The sequence below is a fragment of the Camarhynchus parvulus genome, chromosome 4 (assembly GCF_901933205.1).
Source record: "Camarhynchus parvulus chromosome 4, STF_HiC, whole genome shotgun sequence".
Lineage (NCBI taxonomy): Eukaryota > Metazoa > Chordata > Aves > Passeriformes > Thraupidae > Camarhynchus > Camarhynchus parvulus.
Window position 1 is genome coordinate 70,660,113 of NC_044574.1, and position 12,902 is coordinate 70,673,014.

Consider the following 12,902-nt stretch of genomic DNA (forward strand, 5'->3'; position numbering starts at 1 on the left):
TATTACGCACTTGTCATTCGTGTACAAATCAAAACAACGTGTCTTTCAGTCTTGGCAACTATAGAAAACTACATGGAAGCTTTAATTTGTCATCCTTTGTCTTTCCAAACACCTGACTCGCCTGAAAACTTTGTAACAGGGAGTTCCTTTTCTTTGCCTACTGACATATATATCCACTTACCACAGTTACGTGTTTTGGAGGGAATGTTAAGTCTGGGGATTTCTCATGTTTCTGTCTTGGTCATATCTCCACTGAAAAATTGCCAGCTCTTGAAGGAATGAGCCTGCATTATTTACTTTTCAAGGAAGGGTTATCTGGTTTCAAGGGAGACTCTGCTGGGGCTTTGAAATGTAAAGAATTAAAATGGTTACCAGGATCGTTGTAGTGGAAAACTCTTCCTAATTAATCTGCTGTTTGTTTTGTTGGACTATTATTGCTGTTTTTTCCAAACTGACTTTAGCTCTTGCTCATAAAGACCTGGTAGATCCTCAAAGAATGCCTCACTCAACAGCACTTGAGAATTGCTGCTGGGTTGCCATGTATTGCCACTGATTTGCTGGATTCTATAATTAAAAATGTTCTCAACATAGCACTTAGGTTACTATCGAAACTCACTGCATTGTTTCACTACTTTCTCCTTTTCTATTTGTTTTAAACAATCAGATGGGCTGTTTTGCTGTCTGCATGACAATATGTTCCTTTTAGACCAGCCCAGTCTGAATAATTTTTCAAAGAAATCAGTTTACAAGTAGTTTCTAGATAAGACAGTTTTTTCTTAGTGTACTACAGCTTGTCTCTTGAATTCTGGTATATTTCAATACAACATTGTGTGCTTTTTTCATACTCTTCTGTTTAATTTTAACCTTTTGTTTCCTTTGGGTGTTGATTTGTGTTTAATAACTGGGTTTGGAGTATTCATTTAGTAGGTGGTAAAAGGTTTGAGAGAATAAATATAGAGTTTTCAAGGAAATCCTTTTTAGACTTTCTGAAGTGTTATGTGTTCTGTTTCTAGGCATCCTTTCAGTCTTCTTGTATTGAATTGTCACAGTTTTGGTCATGAAAGACAGTGTATCACTATGTAAGTAAAAGGTCCTTTTGTGAGAAAAGCAGGATCAAGACATCCACTTGAAAGTTAACCTGAAACCCTCAGCAAAAAGTTTGAGTCTTGTTCTGGTGGGCCAAATAAAGCAGCATAGATACAGAGAAAAGGGTAGACAAGAAAACTTGTGCGTATTAGGCAGGTGTTATAAATATGAACTGTTTTATGAAGTCATTCAGTAAGTGGCAGCTATGTTAAACTAAAGTTCAGGCTTTTCTTTGAAATTGCTGCACAATATGAAAAATATTTTATCTGTAGGATCACTTGGAATAAAGTACTGCCTGCGGAAGGAGTGCTAAAACAAGCATTTGCATTAATCCCTGCAGAATCTCGCTGAAGTTGAGAATGAGCTCTGTGACATTCATGTTGGGAACCTGGTATGAAGGGTGTGTATGGGTGCATAGTCTAAGGGTTATTTGTTACCAGATGTTCAGGATAAAAATTGGATAATAAGAGTTTTGAGGGAAAAAATATTAATCCTGAGGGAGTGATTGATAGCTTCACTCTTCTGAAATATGAGTCACGCTTATTAAATAGAAGAGTTTGCATCTTGTCTACAAAGCACTCACAAAAAAAAATTATAGTGGTAATTTTTATCCTATTGCATTCAGCAGTAGGTCCATATCATTTAATGTCATTTGAATTTCATAGCCAGAGACCATATTCGAAATTTCAAGTGCTGATAAAGAAATCATTTTCAAATAAAAATGGAAGAGAAATGCCTTCTGTAAAATTATGTGCTATTTTGTTCACTTGAAAATATCCTCCTAGTCTTTGAATAGAATCTGACATTTGATTCAGCCTTGTTAGAAAATATGAAAGTTTGAATGAGCTGGGCTTGCCTAACTTGCCTAGGAATGAGGTGTCATCTAAACTTTTGAATACTGGAAGTATGACAAAAAACCTCTGAAGTTACTTTTTAAAGTTTCCTGCAGGGTCTTTTCTTACCGTTTACTCACATTGTAACTCATTGATCTGAAGTAGGATGGCACAGATCAGTAATTAAAGAATGCCTTTATCCATCTGCCTAGTGACTTCTGTGCTTCGTTGTCCTTGTATGTCCATGTCACTTCAGGTGTGAACAGCCAAACAGAAGGACTTCCCAGTCAGGTTCCAAATCCTAATGTTTTGCCATCTTTGTTTCACAGCATTCTGATGCCTCTGAAGTGGTAATCCTGGAGTGCTTCTGGGTAGTGGATTTCAGGAGTAAAACAGATGTTTCAATAGTTCTCAGTAATTAAGACATATCTCAACATTTTCAGTGTGATGCTTTTATTTCTGCCAATAAAAATGAAAATAAAAAACCCCAGTCACCCAGGCATTGGAATTTTGCTAGGAATTTAACTAAAATGCATCCTGCTGTCTGTTCGATGCATGCACTTAAATACTGGTGGTCTCTGAATTCATGCCTACAAAGAAAATCGTAAAATCAAGTGAAAGCCATGTCATCATGTTTCTCTGACAATAAATAGAAGTTTGAGATTCTGTTTTGTCAGATATCTTGTACAAGATGGTGTTTATGTTGATGCATAGTCAATGCATCTTATTCTCCAATAACTAATCATTGCTAAACTCCCTATTAAATGACAAGTTTTCTGGTTTTCTTACCTCTTACCAATTCTTCATTCATAAAATTGTTGAAAACAGCAGAAAACATAACTGTCATATAAATCAGAATCCTTATTTAGGGGAAAGATTTCATTTGGAGAAAGTGCTGACAGTTTTCTCTGCAGGAGCCACTGAATTAGCCATTGTATTACAATTTTTATGACATGAATTCTTTCTGATACCTCTGCAAAGTTTTGAAGTCCTTAGAACAGTTTGCCATTTTTTGTTAGCTGTGATGGTCTAAGACCAGAGGTAAAAAAGTTAGGCTGCATTTGTGGGCTTGATGGATACATTTGAATTCAGTAGAAGCTCCTATCATCTTTTTATGTGCCAAAATCTCCGGCTCACTTCTAAGAAAGTGTTGCATTAATTGTGCTGACTTTTGTCCTCACCTGCTGAAGTGATTCACAGTGGTTGTTCATCTTTGAGAAGGCAGTGACTTAAATTATATTCATTGCGGATTTTATGCTTATCAGGGTAGTAATCTGGGGAGTAGGTCAAGTCCTTTATCTTTTGTAGGGAACAAAGTCATATATTTGGTACCTGGTGTTGAGGCGCTGCATCAAAAAGTATTTCTTTCTGGGTTTGGAAGTATTGCTTTCCTTGACTATAAGAGCTGAATGTTTCCCATTGGCTCTCAAGTTGAGACTTTCTAATCGTGCCCTCAATGAGTCCAGTTCATTCATAGAATTCCCAACTTTGAGTATGAATACAGTTATGTCAGTTCCCTTCTGGCACTTGTGTTACAATGCTTGGACACAATACTGCTGAACTGAATCCAGAATACAGCTGTAATTGCTGACAGGACTCAGCTCTGAAGCCTGCAAACAGGACAGTTTCTATGGCAGCGACCCTGGCAGGTTTTAAGCCCAAAAGCTGGGGACATAGACAACAAAGGATACTGAGTAAGCACTTCAGACTGCCTGTGGAGAAAAAAGAGCCTGTGAATATGTGTGGAGGAAGAAATAAGCTTGTACTTTCCAAAACCAAGTTTTGAAGGTTGATGGTGTTTCAGTAGGAGCCAGGCGTAAGGGTGGCCTTCTGTGCATACTCTAAAAACATATTAAAGGGGAACATAGGAGACAGCGTAGGAAACTCCAGGTAAAAAGAGCCAGCAAATGATGATGAATTCCTGGGGCATGACCAAACAACATAGAGGAAAAGACAAGACAGGTAGAGGAGAAATGTATTTCAGACTTGGCAGTTTTCCTGTGCTGGAGAGCAAGGATGACAACCTGGCTGGTGATTTGTTGGATGGAAATAGAAAGCTGGACTATTATGAGGTATTGGAACAAAACTGAAGACAAATGAAGATGATATGCAATGTACAGAATGAGGATAAAATACTGAAAAAAGTGAAATAATAGTCCATGTACTGTAGGGTAGAATGAAATTCAGAAGACAAAAGCGGGGAGAAAAGCAAAACTCAGGAACTAGGAAGAGAGGCCTTTTATCAGTAGGGGCTTTGACCATGAAAAGCTAGTTGGGTTGTCACAAGATTAGATCCATTGGCTATTGGGAGCCAAAAAAAGCTATAGAGTGTGTATCTGTGACTTTAAAGGATTCAGATGAAAGCAGGATAGGAGGACATACCTGCTCACAATGTCAAATTTCTTGTGGAACTGATGGAGGACAGTTATGCCACAGCACAGCAGAAGCTCCAAGAAAGAGGCTGTGAGATTTAACTTGTGGTAAAAGGACATTTTCTTCATCTTGAAAGCTTCTACTTGGAACCATGAAGGGGGACTGGGGAGAGCCTTTGTCCAGTTGTCTCCGTGTGTCTCTGACTAGTGGATTGAATCCTAGGAGTCATAAAAGTGAGAAATGGAGACTGACTGGGATATTGAGGAAGAGAACATATAATGAAGGGCAGTGGAGTAAGCATGGAGGGAAAAATAAGGACATGTTCCTGCAACCTGTAGTGATTCTGTGGAGCTGCTGATTATCTCAGGGCACTGTGGGCCGTGAAACAGGAGGGCTGTACAGAAGAAGTCAGACGAAGTAGATAATCCTGTCAGGGCTTCAAGTCGAGTGCTTGCGAAGCAGCCTAACTCAGAAGGTTTCCAAGTGGACCATGGAAGGAAAGAGAAGGATTTGTTAGGTGAACTTTGACTCTGCATGTGGATGGTGGCTTTATGTGCCCTTCTGCTGGGAACTGGTCACCATTAGCAAGACAGGGTGGCCTTTGGGTCACTGTTGTGTTTCCCCGAAATAGGGCAATAGGAGCTCTGTGACTCGATGTTCAAACTGGCCCCAGGAACAGTCTGAAGTTGACCACAATGGTGCACAGAACCTCGTGCATATAAAACTCTGCTTCCTTTCCTCCACAGGATGGTGTACAATGCAAAATTGGGAATGTCCCCAAGAAAAAACACAGGCACAGTGAGATGAAACCAGATGTGAGAGACAGCATACAGGCACTGCCTTCTCTTGATCTGCAGATCTCTTCTGTCATTCAGGAAGAGAGATTCCTTAAAGACTGGATTGCTTCACTGTGTGTGGTCCCTTAGTGGGAGTTAGGGAGGTAAGAGCTGTAACATCCTGGTAGGGCCGGTGAGGAGGGTGGGAGGGAGCAAAGGAAGAAAACAGATCTTCATACAAGGTCAGTCATCTAAATCGTATTAGATGAATTTCATAAATCAGGAAAATAATAAAAAAGGGACCTGTATGTAGGAATACCTGTAAGACAGCAAGCATTCCCTTTTGTCATTTGTAGTATGCAAGCCACTTGAACTTGGAGACTTCTGTTTCAATTGTGGTGGCTTGGAAAGGCAGGTCAGGATTGCTCCTGATTTTAGAGATGCAGTAAGTGAGGCATATGCAAAGGTTTCTGTTGCAGATCTAGGCAGAGAAAGAAGATTTCTGAATCCTGCCTTTTTTAAGGCAGACTGATGGTCCAGCCAGAGATATGAACTGCTTCCATTCAGCAAAAGCAGTCTACTGCTTTGCAAAGGCCCCCCTTGGAACTTTCAGCGGATGCTGCAGTGTATTTGTTCAGGGATCTTGAGATATCAATGTGGTATTCAAATATTTCTGTGGTTTGCATTGCTTCCAGTATAGGTGTGGTGTTTAATGAAAGGGTATAAGCAGTGTGGCATATGTGGAAGGTGACAGGTATGAGAAGAAACTCTGTTCTACTGCAGTAGTCAGCCTGGGACATCATGCTATATTAATTTCAAATACACTCTTAGTGAGGCTCTGTAGGGACTTATATGGAGCTTATAATAGTAACTTATGTAAGTTTTTTCCAGCATTGCAAAAATTTAAAAAAATCACTGAAGATAAAAATTTTAATTAAATTCTTTATCTTTGATTGAAAATGTAGCTTCCAAAGAAAGATTAACATACCATCATGAGTAACCATGGGATGATTTCATCACTACTAATTTGAACATGAAATGCATCAGCATATAGAATTCAGACAGCTTTGTGAATTAAAAGGCTCTGATGTCTGTATTAGAAATATCCTGCGGATATAATTTAGGTATCAAAGCTTTCATTCTGCTTTTGTTACAGCATATGGTGGTTAGCTGTGATGGTGCTTTATGTTTTACAGTGTCAGTGACTCACTGATATTCTTAACCCTTTTCCTCTGCTGAGTTAGCAGCTGAGCTGAGAATTACTTTTTTGCTGCTGTGTGTGAAAAGAGACAGACAACCTTTAACCTTTTTGAACTCTCTTACTTTGCACACTAGCATGGGAGGAAAAATAGTGATCCTTTAAAAAAGTCAAGGCTGTCATTGTGGATATTGACCATGGGCTTTGTACATTTTATGAATTTGAATTATCCCAGTAATTTCTTCTTTGTCTTGTTCAACATTTGTTACACTTAAAATCTAATGAAGGAAAATAGAGCAAGCCAAAGAGCATCAGTCTTCCTGTCCTTAACTGTTTAGTAAAATAAACCAATAAAGTCTTCTTAAAAAAAAAAAAAGGTTAATAACAAGTGAATAAGATGTAAAACTAAAGTGGAAATGTATTTGTTTTATTTTATTATGTTTTTATTTTGAAAACCATTCCATTAAACTGCAGTCTTTTGAAAGACAAGAATCTGGTCCAATAACTGCCTAAAGTTTTTTGGTGGATTAACAGAATCCAAAGTTTCTGTGTAAAAGATTGTGATTAAAATTACATTAAAATACTTTAAAAAATCCAGAGCGATGTCAGTCAGACATTTTTAGCAAAGATTTGTTTTCATTTTAAAAACAACTGACCTATATAAGTATTTAGAGGGAAAAGAGGCAACTGCTACTGTTAAATTGGAAAACTTAGGAAGAATAAGTTTTATTATGAAATAATGGAAGGAAGGAGAAGTTTTCTGAGTTTGAAGGAACTAACATCAATATACATCTCTGATTTTAGGCTGTTTGATTAGAGTAGAAAAGGCTTTCCAGTCACTCTAGGAATGTGTCAGCTGTTTGTGCTGTTCCCCTTTTCAACAGCAGTCCTTCAGAGTAGGGGCGTTGAGTTATTTATTTGAGCAGCACAAGTCCTGTGGGACCAAAATTTTCTTTGCTGACTTCTGTGGAAGAAAGTCTCATTGAGACCATGCTTAAGCAAAGAGTTGTTGCTGAACAGACCATATCCTCAGGTCTTGCCTTTGTTGGGTCTCTGATACTGAAATGAGGAGGAGCAGTGAGAGATAGAGATACAATGATATATAACTTTCCTTTCAATTTAGTACTGTGGGTATTTTGGAGGAATTTTTAATGAATTAGAGATGGGACCTCTGAGTTGCTTTTGATGGTGTGATTTATTTTTCTTATTTTCTACATAGGCAGGAACGGTGAGTTCGGCTCACGTCTTCACTGCATGGCTCAGATGGTCACAAGACCTCTAGTTACAAGACCTTTTAAGGATTTATAAACCAATAAAACACTGATATCAAGGATATTTAGGTTTTTGACTCAATTCTTAAATATTTCGTCTAACGAACTTATGCTAGAGTGTAAGCTTTCTCAGCCAATCATACTATGCCACACAAAATTATACTACTACACTTTAAATACACTTTAAATACACTTTAAATCTCTAAACTTTCCTCAACTTAATGTGTCTCTGCTTTAAACTGTAAATACATATTCTCGCTTCTAGCGCTTAAGTTTGGAAGCCTTTTCCAAGGTCTCAGATCAAATCCTGTGTTTAATTCTAAGCTTTGGCTTACAGGCCCAAAGTTATGAGCATTCTCTGCATTTTGGATTCCAACAAGTCCAAAGTTTGTTCTGCAAAGAAAACCAGTGTGTATAGTTTTTTGAAGGTTTTCCCCTGGGTTTATGAACTGGAAACCCCACTGGGGATGTCTATCTTTAAGAGGAGGATTATTGTTCTGCTATTGCAGATCCACAAGTAGAAGCTTTTCTTAATATAGTATTCTTAAAGGTCACATGTCATCTTGTTCAAAAATGATATCACAAGAATAAAACTATGAGGGCAGACTAGATAAGGCACTGTTGTAGAGGTCAGCAGTAAATGCTTGCAAAAGGTAAGGGTTTTTCCAAAACTACTCATGGTAACTCCTTTCCAGCAGTAACAGTATAGCACAGGGTGCTTGTGTTCTACAGTAACTTCTTAGCAGCAAGGTATGAAGTGCTTTTGTCCACCTATGAAATACTACTGCATTTAGGTGTATTATTTATATTGTTGTGAATTAATATATCTCTTACTTATTTAAATGTTAATATTTTAATAAAACATGGAGTAGCAATTTTTATTTAATTATTTATATAACTCTTCTGATATGTCTGCCATTTGTTTGAGGCCTTCATTACATTTGTGGGTCCATTAGTTTCATTTTGGGAAAGATTCATATTAATTTTTTGCCCCTTATGATACTTGGAATTAAATGTCTGAGCTTGTTAGGGAGTACTTTATACAGCTGATTTGAAATAATAGTCAGCAACTATTTGAAGGGAAAGAGCATAGAGATTATGATCTTTATAACATAAATAAACCTGTGTGCTCCTTTATTGCAACAGACTTTCTTACCAGCATGCATTTTTCATGTTGTGTTTCCTCTGGCAAGATGGCTTTTGGTACATAAACCTTCCAGTACCTAAAGGTGGATCTACAGGAGAGCTGGAGAGGGACTTACTGCAGGGCCGTGGAGTGATAGGACAAGGGGGGATGGATTTAAACTAAAAATGAACAGGTTTAGATGTTAGGAAGAAATTCTTCATTGTGAGGATGCTGAGGGACAGGCACAGTTTACCCGGAGAAGTTGTGGATGTGCCATCCCTGGCAGTGTTCGAGGCCAGGTTGGATGCAACCTGGTCTAGCAGAAGGTATTCCTGTCCAGGGGCAGAGGGATTGAACTAGGTGATCTTTAAGGTCCCTTCCAACACAAACCATGCTGTGATTATGTGCATTGAAACAGAATGGAAAATGGGTAATTTATGTACTGATACCAGGTATACTGGTATCAGCATACCTACTGATACCTTCGTTCTTAGTGCAGAATGAAACTTCTTACATGTGCAGTGATGAGTATTTTCCAGGCATTTTCATATGCTTTTCAGAATTTAACTTAGCTGTCAGAGTACTCCGAGGGACTAAGTATTAGCAGACTGTAGTGTTCTAAAGTGATAGTTTAGAATGAATTTCCACATCTCAAAACCTAGCGCTACATTAGAATTATGCCTGCTCCTACTGCATTTCACTCTCCATTTCTGGTTCCGTGCATATTAATAATGATTCAGTATGCCTTTTGAGCTTGGCAATCTGATTTTTACAGCTAAGAGGTAAATGTAAATAACACGATTTCATGAATTGAAAAGTACAGATTTCCTCCCAAAGCAGATGTTTTTTATCAAGCTAGTGGTAGGATATTTCAAGGCAAGATTACTGTTCCTATTTCCATTTAAAGATAAACAGATAAAAGAAAAGAACACCTTAGTATATTTGTATTTTGGCTGTTAAGTGTTGACTTGTTTCTCTGACAGCTTTTCTTTCACCTAAGGTATTTTGGATATCCAGACTGCTTTTATTAAAATTGTCTGTGCTTTTGTGCTTTTAAAGGTTGAATGGTATAAGCAGATGTTAACTTTGTGGTTTGTTTTTTGTGTGTGTGCATTTTGGTGGCTTTTTTTTTGTGTGTGTGTGTGTGTGTTTTTTTTTTTGTTTTTTTTTTTTTTGTTCAGTTTTTAAAGTTTGGTTGGTTTTTGTTTTATGGGTTTTTTTTTTAATTAAAGTTAGTTAGTTTATTTTGGTCTTGATGCTGGTTTATTACATACCTTTCCTTTCAATTTTCCACTAGTAGCTCCAAAATGCTATCAAATACAACTGACTTCAGACTCATTGGTGTCAATGACAGGAGGAAGTAGAGCACTCTGCTGGTGTAGAGCACTCTGCTGGTGTAGACCTTATCAGAGCAACAGAAAAGTTAGTAGCTCTTCTAAATACTGGTCTTTCTGAAGGTTACTTCATGAAAGTATGGCTCACATGGAGTACCAGATCCCAGGAGAGCTTACAGCTAAATCTTCTCTCTCTTCAGTCATCTGGGACAAACAGCAGAGCACATCTTGGTGAGGTTTGGTCGCTCAAGAAAAGATCTTATCTGAAAACAGGATCAAATGAACATCTAAACCTCTCTAAGATTTTGAATATTCTTTTCTCAAGAATTGAATACGTGTTTTTCCTGACTGAGTCAGGGTTAAAGGCAAGCATTTGAATCCTTATTAGCTTTTTATCTGCCCCTGAAGCAGATGTTTCCGCTTTATTTCTCTTTCCAGTCTTTCCTCATGAAATCTATGGTCCAGCTGGTACATGAAATGTTACCCAGCATTTTTAGCAGCAACTGCAGCCACACAGTTCGATTTCCTTAGATCCAGCCCAGACAAAAAACTTGTCTGACCTCCACAGGGATTTGTATACAGTTTTTAGAGGCTTCCAGACTTGAGGTTTCATCTTTTATCCCCTCCATAACCATAAAAGCAGAGGTTATTGTAACTGGCAGATGCTCAGTTTATGAAGTGCAAGCAGGTTTAGAATAACGTGTGCGAGTGCCCAAGGTTAGATACTCAAGGTAGTAAAAGAAATTTAAGTTGTATGGAAAATAACTTTTCTATGTTGTCTGGATTTTCAAACTAAGTATGAAAACCTTTCAGTGTTTTGTTTTGTCCAGTGATATGATATATGGCTGATTTAGTTCAGAATGATACTAAATACTTCAATCCTTGTTAATACAATAGCACAGATGTTTTATAGAGTTTTATTCTTCTAAATTAGTTAGTAACTTGTTTAAAAAAAAAAAAATTGGTTTTCTTTCTTTCCCAGTTTGATCTTCTCGGTGTGTGTTGCCCTAAATGCCACATTGAATTTGTGACTCTGTGAAGCTATCTATTCTACAGAATTTTAAATGCCTATGAGATGTTTTTTCTTCCTGTTCTAATCTTAATCAAATGACCAGCCCTTGCAACTTACCTGGATTCCTTGGGAGCTTCAGCTTCCTCCACCCCCCCTTCTTCTTTTGTTCTCAGTAAATTTGATCATTAAACAATTAGACTCCAGGCAGAACAGCAAATGACACATGGATAATAATGAGGTCTGAAGCTCCCACATATAACCTGTTGAGTCTTCACAGAGGAGTTATGTCATGTTAAATTATCTGCATATGTTCCTGATTGTATTCTGGCAAGGATGAATGAGAGGCTGAGCATAATGGAGATCTTTAATAGAAGAGATGATGGACACATTAATTCTGGTGAATCCCACTCTCTGACAGAACCGTGTCTGCTGCCCTTGCTAAATCAAATTCTTTGTCAAATTAGCAGCTCAGAGAGCTGCCTGGTAGGCTGCAGAATCTGTGCTGGAAAAGGATTTCCCATTTTGGTTTGATTCTGCCACCTAATTTAGCCATCTGTTAGCTGATCTTGGAACTACTCTGTGGATATGTTTAGCACTGCCAATTCTGAAGGAGCTGGGATTTGACTGCCGAGGTAGATGGGGCTGCATGGTTCTGTGACCATGAACATGAGTGTGTATGTAGTGGTTTTGACTGTTTGTGAAATCGGTATTTCCATCATCCCCCTTTCCAATCACAGTCCCTAAGAGCTGCTTTCATGCTTTCTGAGTGCAGAACTGGATCTTTGCCTCGAAGCTGCATCAAAGCCAGACTGTGAATCTTGTGCTGTGGCACTGGGAGAGGTGAACTCGGAAGATTTGTGGAATAAAATTCAGCAGCTCCGGAGGCTGATCATGGAAATCAAAGAGGAGAGATCATCAGATGAAGCACAACAGTTTTTCCCTTCATCCCAGTTAGACAGTCTAGGAGAGCCCCAGTTTACGAGTAAGTGCATGTACTCATTTTATGGAACGGTACAATGAAAGTTGCCCAGTCTCTGTGGCAGTTCAGATAGTGTCACAAGCAGGGTACGAAATGCTGTTCAACTTCTTACCTGTCAAAGTGCAGTTCAGAGGAAATAAACTGATGAAAATGGTCTTTAAATTTTTTCCCCTGGTATGTTTTGGTTTATGCACATAACCTTCATGGGAACAAATGTGTGATTTCTGTGTTTGAGTTTTTCTCTCTAACCTATTTTCTTCTAATAAGAATTAAAGCATTTTTTTCTTCTTTTATGTCCTATATAGATTACTGTTTAAAATGTAGTCTGATAATGTTGATGAATGTATAAATCTTTAGCGATACTTAAACTACTATCCCAGGTTTGTTCTATGTGATGTAAAAGCAGTCTGGGGATTTGAATGCAAGTAGCCATATGTTGTATTTGGTGGTGCACTGGAGCCAGAAGACTGTATTTCAGTTGCCCGGTCACTTAATGCTGTAGCCAGCATATTCATGAAGGTGTTTCAGGCCAATATGCTACTGGCAGAGTTCAACTCAGAAATTTATTAAAGCTCCATTAAAAAAAAAACCAAACCAAAAAAACTCCCCAATTTCTTTTTCTTTTTGACCTATCTAAGCTCTGCAGCTGTAATTTTCTTCACACAGATGTGAATGAATAGCTACACTAACGAGAGCAGTGTGAATCTAGACTTAGCAGCATAATGTTTTTATGGAGCAGACACAGCTATAAGTTTGGGGCAATTTTTTTGTTTGTAGGTTTTTAAATTATTTTTTTAGCAAAAATCTTACTCCAGTTCATATACTAACTCAGTCCTTCCCATCTGACCAATTTCTTCAATACTGACCAAAAATTAATAATGCTTACTAGAGACAGTACAAAAATGTCAAAAAGA

General features: G+C 38.0%; 1 protein-coding gene across 6 annotated transcripts in view; it reads left to right on the forward strand.

Annotated features, from left to right (window-relative positions):
* The window catches only part of INPP4B (inositol polyphosphate-4-phosphatase type II B), a 309,017-nt gene that overhangs the window by 101,724 nt on the left and 194,391 nt on the right, over positions 1 to 12,902 (forward strand). For all 6 annotated transcript variants that reach the window (XM_030947361.1, XM_030947363.1, XM_030947360.1 and 3 more), the window contains exon 2: positions 11,782 to 11,991. In XM_030947361.1, the coding sequence (XP_030803221.1) occupies positions 11,901 to 11,991 (91 nt within the window). In that variant the 5' untranslated portion in view covers positions 11,782 to 11,900. The remainder of the gene's footprint in view (positions 1 to 11,781; positions 11,992 to 12,902) is intronic.